This window comes from Empidonax traillii, unplaced genomic scaffold (assembly GCF_003031625.1).
Source record: "Empidonax traillii isolate 1590-97213 ecotype Southwest subspecies unplaced genomic scaffold, ASM303162v1 scaffold524:size468641, whole genome shotgun sequence".
In the NCBI taxonomy this organism is placed as follows: Eukaryota; Metazoa; Chordata; class Aves; order Passeriformes; family Tyrannidae; genus Empidonax; species Empidonax traillii.
In genome coordinates, this window is record NW_020955717.1 from 188,532 (window position 1) to 212,592 (window position 24,061).

At 35.8% G+C, this 24,061-nt stretch overlaps 1 protein-coding gene across 15 annotated transcripts in view; it reads right to left on the reverse strand.

Annotated features, from left to right (window-relative positions):
- The window catches only part of CADPS2 (calcium dependent secretion activator 2), a 292,864-nt gene that overhangs the window by 24,834 nt on the left and 243,969 nt on the right, over window positions 1-24,061 (reverse strand). For 8 of the 15 annotated variants that reach the window (XM_027897001.1, XM_027896994.1, XM_027896999.1 and 5 more), the window contains 6 exons: window positions 16,879-17,034; window positions 14,997-15,144; window positions 13,971-13,985; window positions 11,626-11,700; window positions 8,202-8,285; window positions 8,055-8,087 (listed from right to left, as the gene is read on the reverse strand). In XM_027897001.1, coding sequence (XP_027752802.1) covers window positions 8,055-8,087; window positions 8,202-8,285; window positions 11,626-11,700; window positions 13,971-13,985; window positions 14,997-15,144; window positions 16,879-17,034 — 511 coding nt within the window. The remainder of the gene's footprint in view (window positions 1-8,054; window positions 8,088-8,201; window positions 8,286-11,625; window positions 11,701-13,970; window positions 13,986-14,996; window positions 15,145-16,878; window positions 17,035-24,061) is intronic. The other 7 variants (XM_027897003.1, XM_027897002.1, XM_027896995.1 and 4 more) reach the window with 1 other exon arrangement.

Sequence of the window (24,061 nt, forward strand, 5' to 3'; positions counted from 1 at the left end):
AAGGAGGACAAAAGCAGTTATATCCAGTCCCTGAATTCCAAGGCATAAGTAATTTCTATTTCTCAGAAACTGTTACTATCTGAAAACAGCGTATGAACACCGCTGTAAAAACTAAGCATATTTTAGAGACATTTATGCATAAACATGCTTATATAGTTAAAATATTTATATATAATTTTATATTAAGCCTTCCTTTCTACTCTGCAAGTGATAACCTCATTTTTCCCATTCCTTATTATCTTGTGTCTAATATTTTATAATGTATATGAACAGGTCTGAGCACAAGAGGAAAGGAAAGGTGCCATATGCCCATACTAAAACTTGTCCAAAAACTGCTCTCATCCTACTACAGTAATAGGATGACAGCATTGTCTCCTCAAAACTTCAGTAAGTGAAGCCTCCTAGACCACGAATTTCAACTCTGTTTTTCCTAAATCTACTAAAGACATATATACAAATACGTTCCAAAATGAGAAGATTTTCTTTTTCATTTATACATGCACAGATATGGCAGTTTCATTTTTTAAAAGTAACAGTTAAATGTTGAATGATGGCCAGGTTTAACACTTGTAGCATCTCTAAAACTCACAGTGAAAAGCTGAAATGTTTCCTGCACATTTGGATTGGTCATTCCAGGGGCAATGAAAGGTTACTGCAAAAACTTATCCCATACACATATGCCTACATGAAACTTTTAAGAGGCAAGTAGGACCATTTATATTTGTATCTGTGTCACACATCTCAATCCTAAGTATAGAAATAAAAATGTAGGATTTCAATAGATAAAACAATTTTCTGTTAGAAAACCTGGTTGACAGAAATCAATAGACTTGCTTCATAAAAATGTGCCTTCAATAAAATGTGACAGAAATGTTTTTGTATTAAGGCAAATCACAAAGTAAAGCAGAATTAAAACAGAGGACTCCATAATTTACTTCGTACTCATTTGTGATGGTACAAAAGACTACAGTCAATTGAAATCTTATGTATTTTCTAATAGGCAATTTACAGGACTTGGACTAGTTTTAACTCAGAGAAGTAAGAGAAAAATAGTTTGAAATCTCCAGAGGTGGGTGAAGGAGATAATCTAACAAATGAAAGGCTGATGGTAGTGCTTGGAGATATATAGTCAAATGTATTAGTGAATCTTCATCTGGATGCTAAAATCTAGTGGTTCTCCAACTCACGCATTTTTTTCTTTACTAAGTTCAATAAAAAATGTTCTTCTTGCAGATAGCCAAAGCTAAATAACAACATTTCCCATCAGCATAAACTCTCCCCTTATCTTTGAGATGTTTACCTAGTCTTGAAGCTGTGACATATGGGAATTTCACACCTAGTGAATATATTTTCATGTAGCTTGTGGCACAGAAGCGTAATCATTAAAAGAATACACACAAGTAAGAGTAACTGCAACAGCTGGTGACATTTACCAATTAGAATTACAGTTCTTTAAAACACTTCATCCTTCTTTAATGTGTGCAGGATAATTATCTTTGAAATTGCTGTGGAAAAAAATTAATTTTCCTTTTAAACACTGTCTGTCAACAGTAGAAATAAGTCTGGGTAAGGTAGATTATCAGTACTCCAAAGTGTGACTGTTTTAAAACCTCACCAAAATCATTGCAGGTTAACCATCTTTGCTCATGGTGGGCAAAGCAGACATTAAACATTGAATGAACCAACAGTACATCAAATATTTCATTATTGCATGCATATTGCATGCACTCAATTTATTTTTTTTCTCCAAACATGTGGAAGAAGAAAACTATTATATGCATCAAAACAGCTTTATTGCCGTGTACATAATGTTTTAACTTTTTTTTAAATAGGGATTTTATATTAGTTGGAAAAATCTGATTACATGATCCTCTACTGCTCTGTACTGGATTATTAAACAGCAGAAAAAACCCCAAGTTAATGCAGAGTTAAACAAACAACGAACAATTAAGATATTTCATGTACCTTAAAAGACAGACAAATAGAAATTGAGATATATTTTAGATATATCAAAGGGGGCATTTCATTACTAACATTGGAAAGATTGAAGTATTCTACTCTGCACATCTATACTCAATATAAAAAACATTCTTCTCTGAATCTTTGGCAGAATATCTTCTGAAGTTAATGAGAATTATTTGCATATCTTTGGGAGAAGAATTTAACTTGGTATATTTATCCAGATAAGTATAAAAAAAGATACTTTGTCTGAAAATTTCCCCAAGAAAAAAGGTGTTTTTTTACGATAGATAGAAAGTTATTGTAAGTTTGTTTTGTTCAAAACAGCAGACAAGATGTTTTGCCTATCTGAAAATGAAAGAGAACCAGACAAAGAGATGAATAGAGAAACTGGAAACACAAAGACATCAAATAAAATACCAGGAAATTAAGAGTTGTAAATAGGGTTACTTTGTCACTGGTTACACAAGTAACTGAATACACTGGTGAGTGAATGAGTTTAAACAAGGGTGTAGGCTTCAGCACATTCTTTTTTAGGGTTAATCACTAGTTAACCTGGCAGGATGAACATGCTGTTTAGGAAAAAAAAATTAAAAATCCTTGTTAATTATATACTGCAAGTGCTCTTACTTCCTGCTGCTGCACCTAATCCCACAGGTGCAGGTTGTCTCTTCTACTATTCACTGGTAGGTGGGTCCTGATTGACAGTCACTTTTTCATAGGAACAAATTCAGATAAAGAAGAAACAGCTTAACTTTCTCCCTTTTAACAGGTAAACATTATATAGTGTCTACTTAACAAGGAGGCAAATGTTAAAATACATTATTTCAGTTTCCAAGATGTTGTAGAAGCTGTTTTATCATTGACAAGCATGGGTCCCACTGTCAAAACTGGCTTGAAGCACCTAGTGAAAAGTAATGCTGCACTGCATTGGTTTCTAGGCATTCAAATATTTTGTTCCTGAAAGGTTTGCTACAGGCTTAATGCTGCCACTAATATAAGGCATTTTCCTACAGGAAAGGTACACCTCAGTTTCTGCACAGCATTTTGCAATGAAACAGTTTGGCATAAACCTCAATAAAAATCATGGACATTTGTAATACTTCAGTTATGTTTATTCTCACTATGGCATTTGTCACAAAACATTTCTTAGCATCAGAGGATGTTAAACAAACTTGTATTACCAAAAAAAACCCCAAACATCTAGTTTGTTACCAAGTTGCTATCCTGCCAAAGCATTAATGTTTCCAGGATGAGAAGAGATATTAGAGACTAACTATACGGTAACAAACTTCATCCCATTTTGTGTTTGCTCTCCTCTCCACCTCTTTCCCCTCCCCTGCATCCTGGAGGGAGTCATTTTAACTACAGAGTGGATGTAACAATGAAATGAAAAGGAGTGATGAGCTGGAGGGGGTCATTGTGAGGAACACAGGAGTTCCCTATTCAGTGTCCACCACTAAATGAAGAGCATGTTGGAAAATTTCACTGCCTGAAATTTCTTCTCTAAATACTGCAAGGCTCATCAGTTGGGCTTTGGAATAAAAGAATTAAAATATCAGTAAAATATTTTTGGAATAAAACTACTTGTATCCATGAAAAGATCATCATCTCCTTCATTTCTTACAAAATAAAATACATAAGCCAGGCAAGAAGGTGCATCATTTGTATGATCAGTCTATTATAGAGGTAACATTTTAATCTCCCATGGTTATGGAAAAAAAAAAATTGCTTAAATGAAAGAATACTCTCTCTAAAACATTTTCTTGTACAAGAAAAAGCAACCTTGCCAAAGAGGAAACATGTGTCTTTTGAGAACCGTCATGCAGAACTTAAACTGTGATTCTGCAAACATTTACACAAATACCAAACACCTTCTCATATACGTATAGTTTCATTGCATTGACAGGGCAACATAAGCACGCAAGTGTCTGCACCGGGATTTTGATTCTGTAGTGCAAAAAGTCTTCAAAATGCTACGGTTCCTATGACAAAATCGGGTATTTAAATATGCTTTTTTCCCCCCCTAAAAGTGATATTTTACTATGCTATTTTAGCTTTTATACTGATTAGCAGTGATCCTTCTGATCACCATTTAGGAGGTATCTCAAAAATACTGCTGACTTTAAAGAGATGCTGCAGGGTTTTCCCTCCAATTCTACAATACCTTGGTTTTACAGATCTGAAAACAGAAGGGCCAGTTCCCAGGTCTTGGTACACACAGGAGGAGGAGGAGGAAGGCAGGAGAAGACTTGAGCATGAGCTTAATGTCTGTTATGTGCTCTTCATTTTTAAACAGAGTTCTCCAAGAAAATCTGCTCAAAAATGGCTGGCACAGTACGGCCAGACATGGATAAATGTTCATTTCCCACAAAATGCCATTTTCTTCTTAAAACCAGCTAAATGAGGCCATGCAGTACAAGTGTGATAGTTGGAAATGGAGGTATCTGGAAGGTACCCATGTGTATCTGCCTGGTAGGAGGCAGAGTTCCTTCTTTGGCCTCTACAGGACCCCATAAGTCAAATGGTGGCACATGTGTGAGGCCCCTTTTCATACCTTTGATCCCCACATAAAGGCAAGAGCGGAGCGAGAGGGCTGGCATTGTGTGAGCTGTGCACTGCTGTCAGCCCTAGGTCCTTCAAATGGCCTCTCTGCCACTTGGTATGACAGGTGGCCCACATGAAGTGAGGGAGGATTAGGTTCCTTCTGTGCCCTCTAAGTGACTGGCATAGATTACCGGCTCCTACAAAGGGATTTAAACATATCTCTCCAAACAAAAAGCATGTAACTGGATGCTCAGCTTGTATGAGTAATTGCTCTAATTGTATTGTAAAAGAGGCAAATGTGTGTAAAAATGACCAGCTAGAGACACAATTGTTTGTGTGCAAAACTTATTTACATGATGAGAAATTGAACACAATGAAATTATCTACATGGTTAAGGAATAACATCATTTGAGATTAACAACATACATTTTTCCCCCTAATTCTACTGCATTCTTTTTCTAGTCTTATTAATTAATTGTCTTTGTGAACAGAATATTTTTTAAAAAAGAAAAATATTAGGAAATCACAAAAATTTTAGGAAATCACAAGACACCAGTTCTTCGTCTGGGTAATTTTGCACTGTTGCTGGTATTTCTGTTGATATTTCAGTTTCCAAAACATATGCAGTGCCTATATAGCCCCATATGAGTGGCTGGTAAAAGCAATGAATGCTCCTTTGGACTGCATATGTCCCACTTCATAAAGGGCATTCTGAAAAAAGACATTATGTTGTGTGTTTCCTTAAACAGTTAAAAAAAATATCCCCAAACACCTTTTCTTAATTTTGCATGGAATTCTTCATAATTCTCTGGCAAGATTAATGAATGGAAGGGTAGACAGCAACATTTTTAAAAACATATAGTCTGTGTCTATCTTTCCCACGTTGACCTTGAGCAGTTGAGAGATGCCTTCTAAGGAGTGTGCACTTTCATGCCCAGCTATTTGATGTCTAAACCCACTCTCAATAGAATTTACCTTTTCCTCAAAATGACCAAGAATGTCTTCTTTCTTTTTACATTCTTTACTTTTATTTATCTTTTAACCTTTTAATCTCGTTTACTTCTTACCTCTTCTCTAAAACATTCTGCTCGGTACTACTTTAATTTTCTTCTAAGATCTCTTTGGTCTAGTTAGTTTCTTCTTATTTCACTATAAACCAGCATATTTTTCCCTCTTTGCCAAATCCTGGCAATCAAAGATAAAGAACTCTGTTGAACTAACTCTCAAAAAACCCCAAAAGCCTTCCCCTGCCCCTGCCTCCTTCTCCCCTAGATGCACCAAGTGATCTAAGGTGACCAAATGAGGCCCTCGGATGGAGGCAGGTGGAGCGCAGGGGCAGAGTTCCATTGTCTAACACAGTGCAATTCTGCACATATTTGCAACTACCTAAAAGGAAAGGCCTACTGTGGTCACTTTTAAGTCACTTCCATAGATGCAGCTATATGGTAAGGAAGGGCAAGGAGAGGTTTTATACTGTATCAGGTCAAAATAAAACCACATGAGGCATTCAATTTGCTCCAGTGCAGACTTGCTAGGTTACTATCACACTGCCAAGAGCTCAGCATAGATTCCTCCCTCTGTGCTGCCCCTCACTGTACTTCCCACTTGAGCTGCGAGCCCAGGTGATGACCTCGTGACGTGATGACTCAGAGCCTCCTTTTGCAGTTGGAATTTTTTACTTCACCACTTACTGGTGACTTTAGGCACTACTCAGACTGGACACTTGCTGTCAGTTGCGACAGTAATGGCTCTTCTTGGCCTCAACTACATCTTCACAACAAGGGAAAGAATATGAGGAAGCAAAATCAAACCCCAGCCTATAAAACTCCTTCAACCCAGGTAAAATTTCCTCAAGAATTTGGAAAATGTTTGTCTGGTCAGATCCACACCCTCACTGAAGTACAGTTTACACTTCTGGTTTACAACTGTGGAATTATAGTCCAGTTTGTATCTTGGGCTGTGGGAAAGGTGTGTGGGATAGCTGGAAAGCAAAGGCACCATAACAATGCAAGGATCCTGTCAACCTGTCTACAATCTGATCATTTCTTTAAGCCACGCACCACCATTCAGTGAATGTGAAAAGGGCAACAGGGTCCCAGCAACCATCTCCCTGCTCTGCCTTCCTCTCCTTCTGAAGCAGTGAGTGCATCCCTGTGTGACCTGATTTGCAATATTCCCCTGAGCTTGTGGCAAAGGTATTCTTCAGTCTCGTTACTGTGAACTTCAATGTCAATGTATGCAGATCAATGGTAAGAGACTTTGATGCCTCCTCCTCAAGTAATTGGGAGAGTTTTCTATGTTAGCTGAAAGAAGTCTATGAATTTCTTGTTTGTTAAGTAATTTTTTCTTAGGTTTTTGAGTCTTAAGTGCCTCACTAAGGACCTTTTGGGGCAGCTTTGCAGCACAATATATTAACAAGAGGTATACTAAATTAACTGGATTTGATATGAGGTCATTCCTTTAAGTGCCAGATTGAGACTACTTTTGTTTTTTTTTTTTTAAAAACACAAGAGCATTTATAAGGTAAAAAAACCCATGCAACCACATAAGAAAAAAAATTATCTGAAAACATAATCTAAAAACAACAGAAATATTACAATTTATCTTATGAATAAAGCAAACAGAAAGAAAGCAAAATAACAAATTCCCGAAACAGAGATTTATTCCTTTCATTTAGCACACACAGATTAAAAAAATAAATTAATTTCAGCTTGCAAGCATTGTATTTTTCAGCATAGAACAGCCAAAAGATTTTCTGACCACCACACAGTCTAGCACGTCTGGCACTCTTCTACATTGTAATTTACATTTTTTTAAGATCATTAACGTCAAAATTTTAGTCTTTTTTTTTTTTTTTTTTTGCTATACTGGAAAATAAGATTTTATTAGAATTGCATTAAAAAAAGATATGAGCACAGACTTCTGAAAGAACAAAGGATATGACAGTGACAATGACAATATTTGATAACTTTTTCTTTGCTTATTTAAAGAAAAGATATTCTACTATCATACTCTATGAAAATATTTTAATAACTGAATTTTGCTTCTATGTATGAAAGAACTCCAGCAGTTATCCTTTTTATTTCTTATTTATATCACACAAATATTGCATAAGCACTGGTAAATGAAATGTGGATTTAGCAAGAAAGAGGTTAAATAAGCAAAGTTGAGTCCTGAAGTAAGAAATCAAGAAATAATGGATATTCAAGTATGATGCTTTTACTTGTTGCTTATACTGCAATTTATCCAAGTGATGGAAAGAAGCTTACAAAGAGTGTCTAAGTTACAATCCTCACTCTTCCACAACTGAAAAAGTGCATTGAGAATAACCTTTCCAAGCTTTGCTTTGAGAGTTACTCATTGCTCGAGGGAAATGAAATGTCCTCTCAGGGTTGTAGTGACTGTTTAAATACTCTGTGTAAAGCTATAATGAATCTCTGTAGGAAAGCAAAATGTCAACAATACAAAATGTGAGCTACCCCCCCCCCCCCCAATTTTTAAATCATTATGAACACTAGAATTAATAAATTAAAAAGTGTTCTACTTACAGGAACATCAACATATTTTGCAGCTGCTTTCACCTTTAGAAAATTAAGCATAAAAGACACAGTAAGTACTTTTTACTACAGATTGTACACAATTTCAGAATTATGCATAGAAAGAAGAAAAGAACTACTGCGAATCCAAACACTTACAGTGAATGAAACTAATGATGAGAAGAAAGTGCCTTCATCGTATCTTGACAATTTAGACAGCACACCTTCTAATACTGAAACAACCTGGAGGAAAAGCACAGAGAGAAATCTAAATAAACAGTATGAAAATTAAGTATTTGGAATGAGAAGGTGAATTTTTCATCCTCATATTTTTATCCTTCAGCAGGGCAATGAAAACTGTGAATTTGATCACTTTCTCCATTTCACAAAGTGTTGAAATCAAGGAGAACCTTTGTTATGCAGCTTCACCTATTGATCAACCTGCTGAACTACTGCAGAAATAGAAACTCAATCCAAAATTTCTCCTCAGGTGGGCCTGATTCCATTACAACACTGCTGCCTCTAGAATGTGGGGTTAAAGATAGCAGTGTGTGTACACAGTACATATTTTTGGTGGAAATCATGTTATTTTCTTGGACCACAGTTTCTAAGATCACAGCTTCAAAGATTGCGAAAGGTGGTGATCTCGATATCCTGTTTCCCTTTCCTTTGCAAGTCAGTAGAAACCCAGCTCTGATTTCACCCAGCAGTGTCATAACACCAGACTCTTCTGTCAACAGTATATGCTGTTAACCTGCTACTCCATGGCCAAGAAGGAGGCAAGAAAATGTATGCCCAAAGTCTCTGGTATCGAGTGGTTTCTCTCCCTTCTATTTTCACTTGGGATTCTCTGAGTAGTGTGATTCCTCAGTAAGAGGTGGTTTTGCCAAAATTTATTGCTGATCAAAAAAAAAAGAAATCTAACTAATTGCATTGATTATAGTTTTAATGCTTAAACTCCCCCAAATCAGCATACAAATTCCCTTTGAACATCCGTCTGTGATGTTATGTTGCTCAAGTAATTCACGGTATATAACATAAAATGTCTGTCAGCCGTTGTATCAATGTACATTTCTTTTACACATATAAATTCCTTTTCAGTTTATATAAAGATTGTTTTAAAAGTTGTCCCTTGCTCCCAACACAGTCATTCCCACAACCATGAGTATCATTTTATGAGTGTGAGGACAGAATAAAATTCCATCTGGCATGCTGTTAATGGGCATTGTAACAGTGTCACAACAGTGTCACTTCCAGAGGAACTGAGATCATCACTTTACGATAAGCCCTGCTCTTAACAGTTCAAGGAGCAGGAGCAAGTGCAAACCTACATTTGTCATTTATCAATCCAACCTGTCATATTTACAGTGATTAATTAAGACACCAGCACATAGGTGCCAATCAAAGAATAAATCTACATCATGAGAGAGAGTGGCAGTTGTTTCTGCACCCCCTTTATTACACAAAATACCAGCTTTCTGTTTTGCTGTTGCATTCTTGTGAGAAGCTGCTGTTCATACTTTAACTAATTTTATCTGACTGGCAAGGATTCTTGGGTTCTTTCTGCAGAAAAGTGTTCAACCTCATTGTGCAAAGATCTGCTATGGAAAAAGCTGATCTCACAACTCACATGGTGTCCTCAGCACCAACATACAGTTCTAATACAAGTGGGGCACAAAATAACAGAGAGCAAAACATTGCAGTGTCAAGGATGTCTGTTTAAACAAAAGGTTTAGTTATGATGCTGGAAACTTGTTTTCTGAGATCTCAGCGTATGGACTTGTGAAGCTCTAAAGGCATTTCTATGCATACCTCATATTCTCTGAACTGGTTGCCCTGAGACACACTGTGCTTTGTTTCACTGTTTTTTAACAGTGATTTTTTAAATGCTTTAGGTTGGTAAGCCTCGTACAAAAAATGCCCAGTATAGTCCTAACCAAGTAAAGCAGCACTGAAATGAAAGTGCTATTTTCATTTTCATACATGACTTGTAGCTAAAAGCAATGATTGAAACAATACAGAGGTAAAGGCTGAAAAATAGTGAAAATATATTAGATGCAAAAAATGAACACACATGGCTATCATGCACATTGATGTATATTTTTTCTGGCCAAAGCCAGGAGTAAAACATCACCATCCCACTGTACCTTCAGAAGCTTTCTGCCTTGAAACAGAACTAATCAGGATGTCATTGACATTTCACATCTCCAGTGAGGAGACACTGGTTAAACTTCTAATGAGCAGCCAATGACATGGCATATATGCTTCCTGCTCTGAGATTTTAACCTCTGGTAATAATACATGTGATACTAATAATGCAAACCCCTCTGTATTGACAGCAGTTGTCTCTAGAATTTCTTGTACTTACATCCAGGAGGAATATAATTATTTTCTTCCTTCTTTTATAATCTCAGATATTAAAACTAATAAAAATCAAAAGGTTTGACCTTTAATAACATGATTTGCTCTGATTAAATTCCCCTTTCTCCCTCTCCCTCTTCAAAAACACTAAAACCATAAATTGGAAGGTTAGTTCACAGCAATGACAGGCAGCATGTAAAACTTGGAAATCTCTAGTTAAATTGTTTGTAGTTACGTTTACATCAAAATTTCACTTCAGAGAAAAAATCTGTGGTTTCTACACAGTTAACAGTAAGTGGACACATTTTGCTCGAACTTCTACAATGATTCTACAAAGCCTTCCTCTTCAACTGATGGGTGTCAATCTGAAAGCAGATTCCTGCTCCTCCCATCTCCCGCCAGCGAGTAGTGACAAGTGAAAATGAAGGCATGATGAAAATAGGACTAGAGTCTTATTTTTTGTCACTAACTCAAACTGTAAATGTATGGCTTATTTCTTCTATTTTGAAAATCATAGTTCTGGGTAGTTTGCAATGCACAGATAACAAAACTTCTTAAAAAAAATCTTTTCTGTCTTTATTTTCTGTGTCTTCAAATTATTAGGGACTGAAGGCTTTTCTTTTATATCAAGCACTTAAGACTTCTACTGGAGAAGAGGTACTACAGAAACACAAGACATTGTTTAAGTTTTCTTCAAAGGCCCTATATCATCTCAAAATATATTTTATTATTAAATATAAAAAATCAATTTCAAGAAACAACAATTTATAAAATATTTTAAATTAAATGGTTTGTGGAACAAAATCTTATTAAAAAGTTAAACTGGAACTCTGAATCTTGTCCATCTCTAAATACAAAATTTAAATACTAAGTGATAGGAAGAAAGTTTTCATGTGAAAAATTAAACAAAATACATGGTCTTACTTAAGATAACATCAACATAATTAATTCCTACCAGTTCTACTAGCTGCTAGAAGTTCCTGTCTATAACAGAAATACAACATACAAACTTATCTGAATAGCAGGTTGCACAGAAATTGTTTACCTAATGCAAAAATTTAATTTTGTAAATTCAGTATTATTTGCACAACTATTATTTAAAAATCATGCTATTGTCCCTCAAAATCTCTCTGTGTATAGAAAAACTGTGTGATATTTAAAGACGTCTCTAAAGTTCAACAATTTTCTGCTTTATTATAAATTAAAATGTAAACAGTTTTACCTTTGAAACAAGAAGTGAAATAATTTCTTTAACAGTTTCTTCAACCAAGTCATCTATTTTTGAATGGTATTGTTGCTGTATTTCAAAATATAAAGAAGCATTAGCATGTATATAAACACACACTTTTGTCATAAGTCAGAAATGTGCAAAGCTGATAACCCTGCCAGATCAGATCTACTTAAAAATATTATTTTAAACATCAGAAGAACAAACCCTTGAAAATGATCCACCCAATCAACACTTTCTTACGTTCTATGTTGAAAATTTTCCCATGTACACTGTTGAGTTAAGCAGCTAATGGGGTTATTATTTAGATGAATTGAGTTCTTATACTTATTCAGGCAAAGGAATGTGAAGGATACTTTTTGTCTTCCCCTATATAATTAAGGTGGCCATGTATTTTTTTCTAAAGGGTTAGTTTAGCTAGAGAAGCAAAAAGACTAGAATAAGATTTAATTAATACAGCATTTCATGTCTGACAACTCTCATTCATAAGTTATTTTAAATGTTCTCTAGAAATAAAATGAGCTCCAATTGTTCATCCTAAAAGAGCCTTTCTGTTAGCACAGTGAGCCACAGTTTATACAAATCTTACAATATGCTCAAGCAAGGGCAAAATTAAAATTTCATCAACAAAGCAGAATAGATGGTAACAAATTAATAGGCCATGGAAGGCATAATAAAACAGACTTCATTTGCTTCTTCATAAAGAAGGTGCCTTTAAGTAAATGCTTTTAAAATAAATCCAAAAGAGTTTTTAGATAATGCTAGAGAGTTCCCTCCTGAAATTAACAGGAACTAGGGATTCCATTCTGTCAAGGAGGCACATCAATTTAAACAGTAATTCTTCCTTTCGAAACATTTATCTGACAGCAAAGATTGTCCCCAATAGCCACTTCACAGAAAATGTGACTTGTAAAGACTAACCCTATCTTCATAGTTCAAGGCTACTTGGAACAGCTAACAGCATAATGCTCAGAGTAAAAGTACTGAGGTCAGTGTAAACATTAGCGTAACTTAGCAGCTGCCAGCTGAATAGTTTTTAGCGTTCTAAGTTTTTAAAGGCTGTTTTTATTCTGTCTCAGAATTGCCATACAAACCAAAACATTAAATCTGATCTGCTTAATATATTTAGGAATAATTTTCTCAATAGCACAGATACCAAACCTGGATCTGAGTAAAGAGAGAAGAAAACTAGGAGTTGTGTTTGCCCACATATATGTATCTGCTACAGGTACCAACAATAAATACATCAATTTTTGGTTTTAAATTTTTTTTTAAAGGTTAAAAAAAACTTGGGAAATGTGAACGCAGATCAGAACTACTGATGAATGCCAAAACTATACACATTCCTATGATCCAGGAAAAATCAGCTGTCCCTCCCAGAAAGTGTCTGTAGGTTTATCTCCACAGTACATTAAATTAATTGATCTATGTATGTAAGATCAGTTCCCGTATTCTTTTTCTGGTATTTTTTATCTTTTTTCTTGTTTGTTTTTTTTTTTCTCCTCACCACAAAACAAGTAAAATTTTGTAGAAATGGAATATAATCAGTAACTTCACTTCTGACCATGGAGAAAAAAGACAGAGTCAAGTTACTCAAAAAACAAAAGCTTCCAAAATTACAACATTTGCTTAAAATAATTTTTTAATTACTTGAATCTGATTTTTTTCATGATTTATTTTGAAAATCATGAGATCAGAAACCAGATCTTAACCCACCCCTCCCCCATGCCAATTTATACTAAAACAGCCACCCTCAACGAAACAAGACTTCAAATCCTCTTGGAAGATTATTTGACTCCAGAATAAAGGCTTTAAGAAGATGGCTGAACTTTGAGCAGACTGGCTGACAGTGCAGGAGGCATCATCCAGAGCAGGCAAAAGGAGACTCTGTGGAGAATGAGGCTGTGCCATCTGTCTTCTGGAGGTTATTACAGAGGTACTGGTATTGCCTGTCCCCAGAGAAGGCTGTGCACATGTGTGTTTGCAGTTCACTGCTTGTACACTGTGTGAAAGATGAAGGGGCAGCATCAGCCTCATACAAAGAGTTGTTGAGGTTACTTCTGATGAGCCTCACTGAGAGGTGAAAGAATCTAAAACTTTGTGATCTGGTAGGAAGGACACTGGGTCTGAAAAGCAGCAGAGTGAAGAATTCATCTAGAATCATCTTAGAAAAAGAACCAAGAAGACAGATCAGTCTGTTGCAAAGGCAGACTGTAAGGGGTTTCTGAGGGTCTGACTAAAAAACTAACATGAAAAGCAATATTACCATTTAAAATAAAAAGTGGCTGTTAGTATCCAATGAAAAAATGTAAATTAAAAAACAATAAAGAGACACTTACCCATTGACTAGCAAACTGGTTCACATCACAGGAAACCAAAAGGAAAAATAAAGACGACAGGGTATAACAGGAAAATGATGAATGTCTCATTGAATTAAGAAAAAAAAAAGGACAATTACATAGAATACGCTAACTTTGAAAGATCAATGAAATGAGAAGCACAGTACAGAAATGCAAAAATCAAATGAAAAAATATGACCAAATAATGTAAATGTGTGTCTAAAGCAGACATACATTTTTGTTGACAAATTCTGAATGTTTTTTTCCCTCTCTCCAAAAACAAATTAAACAAATTATAAACCAAATTACACTGATGACACACTAGCACAGAGAGAACACTTTAAATTTAATGCTGGTGATGCTTCCAGTCTATATAGGGTATCCTTTCATTTCACGGGTTATTCCTGCTGAGAATGACGAAATGGGAAGGACAGTAGTCACTGAAGTCTACATTTCCTTCGAAAGCACATCAGTTCTCCAGTGTGGAGTATTTATAGTCCTGGCAGCAGACTAGTGCCAAAATGGTCCCTGTCCTTGGAGACCAAATAAAAGAATCCCATTATATTACCTGATTATTTCTTTCCTCTATTTTCAGGATATTCACTGGCATGAATGCTGAGTCCAAGAGCCATTTAAAACCAAACTTTCCTAATTTGAAACCTGGCTGCAAAGGACAATGTTTTGGCTATATTCTACTACCTCAAACGAGTCCTGAAGCAGACCCTTTCTCTGTTGCAACCCAAGAGAAATTCCTGGAGGGGCTGTGAGCCAAGAAATCCTCTGAATGTTCAAAAGACCCCCAGCTCAAAGGAAATAAACTACAGAAGCACTCTGTGTCTTTGGTGGACGCTGAGGTGTTCTGTCCCGCATGATGCCTATAGGGAACAGCTGATGTGTGTGTGCTTCTGTACACGGCTGTGTGATGCATTTCAGTTAGTTTGAAATGACTCTTCTAAGGACTGTCTCCAGTCTGAGATGTTTCAGATCAACCGAACCTAGGAATTAAAAATACAAAATTCCACTTACCTCTTGCCCCCCATCCAGTATGCAGAGTTTAGCTGTCTGTTTTTTAGCATCAACTAAGACATTAAACATTGTACACAGAGAAGAAGGGATACGCAAGTCTGTTGATTTGTTTGTCTTTTGCAGTTTGAGTTCAAATGCAATTCTTGTTCTGTATATTAAAATAAAATTTGCAGTATAAGTGTCTGAGCAACCACTGTACAAATGTGTAAATCTTACTAAACATGCTGGCTTAACAATGTACATGCACATGAGAACATCTTAGAATTAAAATTCGCTAAGTGCAGAATATCTGCCCATTCAATAAACAATTGAATTGATGGCAATCTCAAGGTTCTGCAGGGTTTCAGTGAATTCGGTTGAACAATAAAAGTATTGTCTTCTTGCCTACTAGATAATAATATATTTCCTTGTACGATGAATAAAATAATTTTAAGCAATGGAAATGTCCCACAATTTTCCAGCTTTTCTAGCCTAAAATGCAGTTCATCAATCAAATGCTTGTTTCTAAGAAATTAAATCAAAAAGCTCCTCTTCTGGCTTTAATACAAAAGAGAATTTTAGAAAATAAGTTTATTTTTAACAAAATATTAGTATTTATATTAAAAGTTAAGACATATCCAGAGACATGTAATACAAATCCCCTATTTTCTTCTCAGTGCAAATAAGGAACAATGTCACTGAAATATATTATAATTCAGCATACATAAATATAAATGTAATGTTTTATTTCAACCCTTATTTTTAAATGTGGGTACCAGAAATGGACACAATATTTTTAGAAAATGGGAACAGAAGAATCCTATTTCCATTTTAAAAATTCTTAAGATCATATTAATATCACAAGAACACTTAGAATAGTTTCATTATTCTTTTCTGAGTTGCTACTGTCTAATCTTTATTATCTCTTGTACAGTATCTTTGACCACACTACAACATAATTAGTGTATTAAGACTAACATGTTACGAATAAAGTCTAAAATATTAATGTATTTTATGTATCGATACTAGGATCATTGGGTATTACTAATTAAACCATTTATTTCCAACAGAATCTTCTTACTGACTATGAAATCAAGCAGCATAGGTATCGGGATTGATATCACAGACCAAAAAAACAACTCATAAGGAATGTCTTTTGTAACGCCTCTGTGAAAATAATTTCGTTCCCAGCTTTTGGTTGCGACCTGGCAGTGAGCCATTTTTAGCCGACTTTGTGTATGCCATCAAAATACACATGGTCAAACGTGTATGATCCAAAGTTTTAGATAATGGCAATGTGTTGCATTTAGATACAACTCAAGAAAACATGACACTGCATTTTCTGTAATTCTGGAAATTTAGCTCTATAAAACTTAGTTGGATTTGTTGTTTATTTATTTATATATTTGTTATTTATTTGTTGTTTTACTCTTTTTGTTAAATGTACAGATGCAAAAATGTTGTAAACTCTTTAGTTTGTAATATATTTCTTAAAGACAGCACTCTAAAATTGACAAATTTAGTAATATTATTAACAGAATATAATGTAGTAAGAGGGGGAGGGAAATCTGCAAAAAGAAAAATTATCTCTTCTTGTGGAATTCTGACATCTGTTAATATTTGCCACAATTATGGAATAGAAAAAAAATATTTGCTTTATTCTCATCCAAGGGTCTATTCACAACACACGTAGAAATTAGAAATTCTCCTTGGTATTTCTTATATGTTGCCAAACTGCTGATTGCCAGATGCTGGGAAATACACACAAGTCATGATCTCTTTAGAGTTGTCCTGATTCCTGTGACAGGATTGTGGTACAGATATACCTCTGCAAGCCGGTATGGCTGTTCCTGTGCTCATTTTCAAATCTTTCCCGAATTTTAATTAATCATTTCAACTGTACCTTTTAACACAGGCTTCTATCATGTCAGTGGCCATGAGTTTAAGTCTCTGCTCTAAATGGTGGGCAAATTCTGGTTCTGGCCAGTGAAGATCAAAAACAAACATCTGCAGAGCATCGAGTTTCCAGAAAAGATCTTCTGATGTAGCTGATCCATTGCTATAAGAAACAAAACAAAACAAAGCCCCCAAGAAACAGAAGATAAATTTATTGATGTCCATCCCAGTTGCCACAGAATTATGTAAGGTAATAAGATTTCCTTATCACACCACCTTCCTCCTTCATTTCCCTGTACTTTTAGCACAGTTGCTCTTACTTAAAAAATGCAAAAATAGTAATGGAAAACTTAAAATATTTCGTATTAGGGTGAAAAAAGTAAATTTTTTCTTATCTGTTAGCTGAGAAATATGGCAGGCTAGGGAAGTATATGGGAAGTTGGGGAACATGGGAAACGAAGTAGCTCAAAGTTTAGATCAAGACAGGAAAAATATAGGGTACAGGAATTATTATTAGTAAGGATCTTTTCAAAACACTGAAGACTGCACATATGTTTTCTTGCCTTCATAACTCTGGTAGACAAGTCTACCAAAGAAATGAGGATGCTAGTAGTAATATTATAAAAGAGATACCCAGACACATAGTCCCTTGATAAACGCTCATTAATTCTGAGGGAATAACATTGGATCCATGTGGAAAAAAAAAAAAAAAAGAAAACAGAAACTATTTAAAGAAATTTGTGTGCATACAAAATCAGGGCATTAATATGCTTCTATGTCATCTCAGATTGAACATATAATTCTAAAACTCTTCTTCTACCTTGGACAGATTGATAAATTTAAAGAGAATTGCTTGTGACAAAATATAACAATATGGCTAATTTTAGCAGTAACTACAGTTACACTTATGCTATCAACGCAGATAATTTACATTTTAATGATGCATTGCACTGCAGTGCCTGGCTTAGTTTCAGATTACTGCATACTACGCAGTATGGAATTCCAGGATACTAGTGACACAAGCAGCCAAACTCCACCTGACAGTCCCAATTCAGATCCAAGTAGTTTAAATATATCAGTACTGCCATTTTGCTTCTTCTACCTCATGACAGAAGAACTGAATTATCAAAATGTTAGGTGATCCCATCTCTCACGGAAGAAATCAGTGAGTGCTGAGTATACTCAGACAAGAGCAGAGTCTGACTCAAAAACAAATGAAAAACCAGAAAGGACCTCTAATATCTGATTAATGCACCCCTCAGACAGAAAGTAGCACCACCATTGGTTCACACCAGGTTAGATGAGGCAGCGGGCAGTGAAGTGAAGCAAAGCATAGCTCATGTTCAGGGCTCTGAAGTGGCAGCATGGATGCAGCAGGAGCACTGCTTTGGTCTCACAGCATCCACCACCTTCCAGACCCACCCGCCTGCCCCTTGCCCCACTGCCTTAACACAACCACGACTTCAGAGCCACCACTGTCTTCTGCAATGTTGCCTCAGCTCCCAGTGGGGCTGCCAGGGCAGGTGACGGGGACAGCCAGTAAGGGCTGGGCAGCAGGTGACAAGTTGGGAGCAGGAGCGACCGCCTAAGAGAAAGGCTGGCTCTGAGTGGCCAACTCTGGCTTTGGTTTTAAATGGCGCAGGTTTTGACATCTTCATGATGCATAGAATGATATGCTAGAGTTTCAGGCACAGTTTTTAGTTTAGGTTTTTTTGATATCATGTATTTTTTCCCCACTTATTTTAAATAGTAATTGTTAATTTTACATTGCATCATGCTCCTGAAAGAAAACAGCAGAAACAGGAAAAAGGCCCATAGGACTGCTAAGGTTACACCTCGTACATGGATATTACCTGTTAAGGTTGAACCTGAACAGGGACCACTTTTATACATCACTAAGTTTAATTAAGAAATAGAAGGGAAAAAAAAAACCAAACAAAAAACTTCTGGAAAATTTATAATCCTGTTGGACTGTTTCTTAAGTTATATGACAAGCAAATACTGAAGATGTCTTTACACCTGCTGTGTACACTGGCAGTAAATGAAGCTGTAGATGCTACGTTATACACATTAACTGATTCAAAAGTGACTAAGTCAATTTTTGAGATGACTGGGATAAAAGAATAAGACAAATAATATAGGGACAGAAATGGGAACAATCTCAATATATATATTACAGTTGGTAAAACCACATATTTTCTAGAAAACAAGCCATTTCTCAAGAAACAGAACTGTTTTCATCATCAGATCATACAATTTAACCGCTTTTTATTTCTTCCATACTTTTTTTTTCTTTTTCGCCTAATGGAATTCATAATAACATAAATGTATTCTTATGCATGTTTACTCTCTAGTAGCCACTTAATTTGTTTCATTACACTACAAAACAAAGTTTTGCAATTATAATGATGTAATAACAGATACAGGTTCATGGAAGACTAATTCATTGTGTGAGAAACACTCATTCATTCATTCATTCTCTTTTCCTATCATTTTTATCTCCCATTCTTCAATTTTTTATTCAGCATTGTCCAATGACATTTATATTTGACTAACATATTAAAAAAAGATGGGGAGGAAAAATAAAGTACTGCAACAGAAGCTGTTTGTTGCTGGTTCACATATCCAGACACTAATGTCTCATTTATTTGTTAATTGCTGCAAAAGAAGAGCCAAACTCAGATTTTAGCTCCTCCTGGTAGCAGGAAAAATTCCTGCATTCAAATCATACCTGAATCTATATTCAGAATGTCTGAACTATTTTTTTTTTCTTATTATGAAGGGACAGGACACTTGGACATTCTTGGCTATTGAAAGTTTTTATTTGAATGTGTATGGTAAAGCCAATTCGGTCTAATGAATTGAATATTATTGCTCTACCAAGAAACTGAAGTGATAGTCTTTCATTAAAAACTACATTTACTAGTTATCTATGATTTTAAAATTAAGCATAAACTCCACTACTTTACTAGTCAAAACTTAAGCTTTCAAATACTATCTAGCTGTCCATTCTTATTAATTAGATCCCAGCAGTAAGAAAAGTTTACCAATGATTAAAAGAGGCAAATATTATGCCCATCCTGGTAAATTCCCATTTTTTTCTTTAACTTAGTGTTTGGTCACACTTTGACTGGGAGAGTGGACAAAGTATCTCCAGAGGTCCGTTTTAACCTAAATTATTATATGGCTTTATGCCTTGCATCATATTGAACACAGTAAAAAAAAGATCCAAGACATAATGTTTCTCCAAGAAATATCACATCAAATCTGGGAGATGCATACAGCCTTCTAAGTAATTCTGTTATCCACTGACCACTGTCAGGCAGCTTCCCACTAAGCTTGCCAAGTACCTGAGAAGCAGCAATTAATCAAGCACTCCACTAATAAAGCAGACTTTCCAGAAAATATGCATACACATGGGTCCAGAGTAGATGTAGAATAAATATATTTTTGCCTAGATATGAAACTCCACAGGGTGGCTTGGGATATCAAAGTATAGGAGAAATATTAAATATCTAAACCCACTATCCATCAACCTCAAGATTCAAAAGCAGCTGTCTTCGATCCTTCTAGAATTTACCAAAGGGCAGTGATGGTAATTTTATAAATTAACAAATTTACCATTTTTTTAAGGCTACTACTAAGATATTACTCTTAAGTGTTTTGTGAGGACTGTTTACACAACGGGGCACCAGCTCTACATCCTTTGTGAGCCCCTAGATTGTGAGCTCCAGATTTACATTCTGTACGCTGCCTCAAGACGTATGTTCAAGGTTCAGAAGGTCACTTGACAATTTCTTCAACAGAAAAGGATTTTCAATAATTTCAGTTACTTGCACTGAGCCCCATTTCTCTACTTTCTACCAGCAGAATGAGCGGAGGGATGAAGCAAAACTTTTGCAACAATCTTGCAACTCAAGTAAAGTTCCTCAAAGACACTAGGGATAGAGTTACCCCATGATTTCTCTTAGTTTAAGAGTGTAGCCACCTAAGGATCAAGCAACCAAAACATGTTTCTTGAGTCTTCTTTCTTACTGCATATTAGTATTTTTGGAAGAAAAAATATTTGCCCAACAATATACATTTATCTTCCAGAACGCTCAATAGGAACTAGCCATATTCAAAACTTCTACAGAAAGTAGATCAGCCAGATTTCACTATTCCATTAGTCCTATGGCTGTACTTTTAAATATCCATCCTTAAAAGATGCAGACCATGGACTCCTACCACTTTACTGGAGGTAAGCACTGTGACAGGAATGTATGTGGCACTACAGATAAAAGCCCTCAAAACAGAAATGAAATGTGGCCACGTGACTCCTTCAGCATGCATAAACACACAGAGAGGTCCAGCATGAGAGCTCAGACACATTCAGACCAGGTCCCTTCATATCACAATCAGGGCATTGGGACTGCTCCAGCTGGTCTCTTCTGGTCACTGGTCACTCATTATAGCTGAGCCATAGCAGGAAGAATATAACTGACACATTTCCTTTGATGCTGCCTGGTGGAAGACAAGACAGGACTATTCTCCTATAAACATATATCTTATTCCATGTTTCCCCAGTCTTGAGTTTTCCTGAAGCTGATGTTCAAGACTGGCACCAGATTGCAACAGACAATCTGTATCTACAGCATTTCTGGTTACCGAAACAATGTCACATCTGCACTGAAAATAATAATATATAAATTAAACCCTAAACAATTAAAATCACCCACAAGTCTAACTTAAAAGCCAGGTTCAGAACAGTCAGAGAAATTAAATTTAAAATATGAAGGGCGATTTAAAGTACTACATTTGAATTAATTAATAAGTAAGGAAAAAATCTCTCATTCTGGCTGATTAGAAGCTTTCACAGAATATTCAAACTTTTTTGCTCTTTAAGGTTATCTTCAGCCAAATGGAATAGTAATCCACACTGGTCTGCATGTCTAGTCAAGGTGTCCTGTGAGTTGTCCTCTCCTGAGACTAATCAAGAGAAACAGACTGCTACTCATAAAAATTTTCCGTTTTCATATCTTGCTTTCCAATGCCCAAAAAATAACTGAAAATGAGGTGATCTTTCTAAATGCTGTTATAAGCAGTGTATATTTACTGCTACAAAACATGTGATCAAGGGGAGAGAAGGGAACAGTTAATTAAAAAATATAAATAATCTCTGCCAGTAATGTTCCAAAGAATTGTAGCAACTTTAAAGTGAAAGGGGGAAAAAAAATCTATTTTCATCAAAAAAAGCACACAAAGGGATGCCTAATTGTGAATGTATTTGCACTTCTTTCTTTTCACCAAAGTTCTTAGGTAGGCACATTACAGCTCTATTGAATACGAAGGTATTTAAACATGAACTCAGGAGCATGAACATGAACGTTAGTAAAGTTTGAAGAATATTAAATCTCTTCCTATGACAGACAAAACAAACACTGGACTTCGATAAACCCTTAACTATAATTGACCCTTAACACAATTGGCTCACAGACTGATTTTTCTCAATCTTTTTGACTGTAGATTCTTCACTGTGTAATTCAAATTTATAATGAATAATTGTCCAAAATCATCACTTTCAAAGAGAAAGAGGGAAGTCTCCCACAGTGATATACATAACCATCTTCTTGCCAAAGCATCAGCTTTATGGCCAAGGTGAGTGAATATGGTGAACTGGAAAAGAAAGACTTGGGGAGTTAGTGGAGAGAAGGAGCCACCTGTGATGACTGACAAAGCAGAGCCTGGTCTCCTGAACTTAGAAGCTAGTCCATTTAAGATGTGTGTTCATCACATTGAAAGGGAAACTTGTAAGGAAACACTAGGTTTTGCTTAACAGGTATTGCAGCATAGGTATCTTCTATAATCTCCCTGTTGAAGAATTTAACTATAGGAAGAAGCTTTGTTCCCCCTAAAAAAGATAGGATGGGATAAGTGGGCAGAGAAATAAAACTCTTCTCCTTTCTTTCACATTGAAAGTAAAAGTGAAAGTAACCACTTCTGCTGGAAGATGAGGCAGCAGGAAAAAGGAAACTCCTTAGCATGGAAGGAGGAACAACTGACTTGTAGTGTCTTTGCTTTTTGATCTGATCCAAATACATGGTCATTCTGAGAAGTTACTTGGCTCTTCAATAGGATGTAGGTAGATTCTTAAAATACTGCCTGAATACCAGAGTAATACAAAGGTAACTTAATGCTATGTTCAATCAAGATTGTCAAGTCATACATGTCTTGTGAAATATAACCTCAAAGCTCCATGTTTATAGAAAAACAACAGGAAGAGGCTCCTACATCAGAGCCAGCATGTTCTTGAATGCTGTATGGGGTGGCTGAAAGGAAACGATGACCTTACAAAGGTCACACTGCAGTGGGGACACTACTCATCCCCACTCCTTTTGTAAAAAAGCAGAATGACACGTACTGCTGGCAAGTGGTTACAGCATATGTCAACCTCACTGTTCACCAAATGCTATGAAAACTTCACTGATTAGTCTGGGATTTTATGCACACATTGTCATACATACCATGAAACTAACTCCATAGCTTAATTTCACTATACTAGCACGTATTTTGACAACACAGTCTAGGAATTTATTGCTGCACCGAACTTTTAATTTTAGGAAGTTCTGTCACTACATTCCTCCAATCAGAATCTGTATTTATTATATATAATTATAAATTCAATATTCAAATAGATGAATATGAATCAACTATTAACTCTGAAAGCCATTCTTAAAAAAAAAAAAAAGGTGAGCCTTGAAAACATGGGGGAAAGAAAGGAATTTGAGTTGCAGAAGACTGATTAGTTTTTAATGAAAGAGCTGAAATGACTTGCGTATCAGGAGAAACTTAGCATTAATATAGTAAACACAAAAGGTACCACAGATGAGGATTAAGAGGAATTTTGTCAATTTTTAGGGGAATTTACAGCAGAACAACAATCAGAATAAATCCTTTGTACAAGGATTCACATGGAAAAGATGAGGGATAATGCATTTGAGTTACTTTGGGGGAAATTCTGACTGGAAACAACAGGAGAATTTTTCACAATGAGGACAATCTTCCATTGTAATAATCCCTCCCAGGGGAAGTGGTGGATTCCCCTACATTGGAAATTTTTATGATTCAGCTGGACAGGGTGCTGGACTAAACTAAACCATGCTTTTTGGAAAGGCTGGGCAAGATGATCCTTGAAGTCCTTTTCAATATGG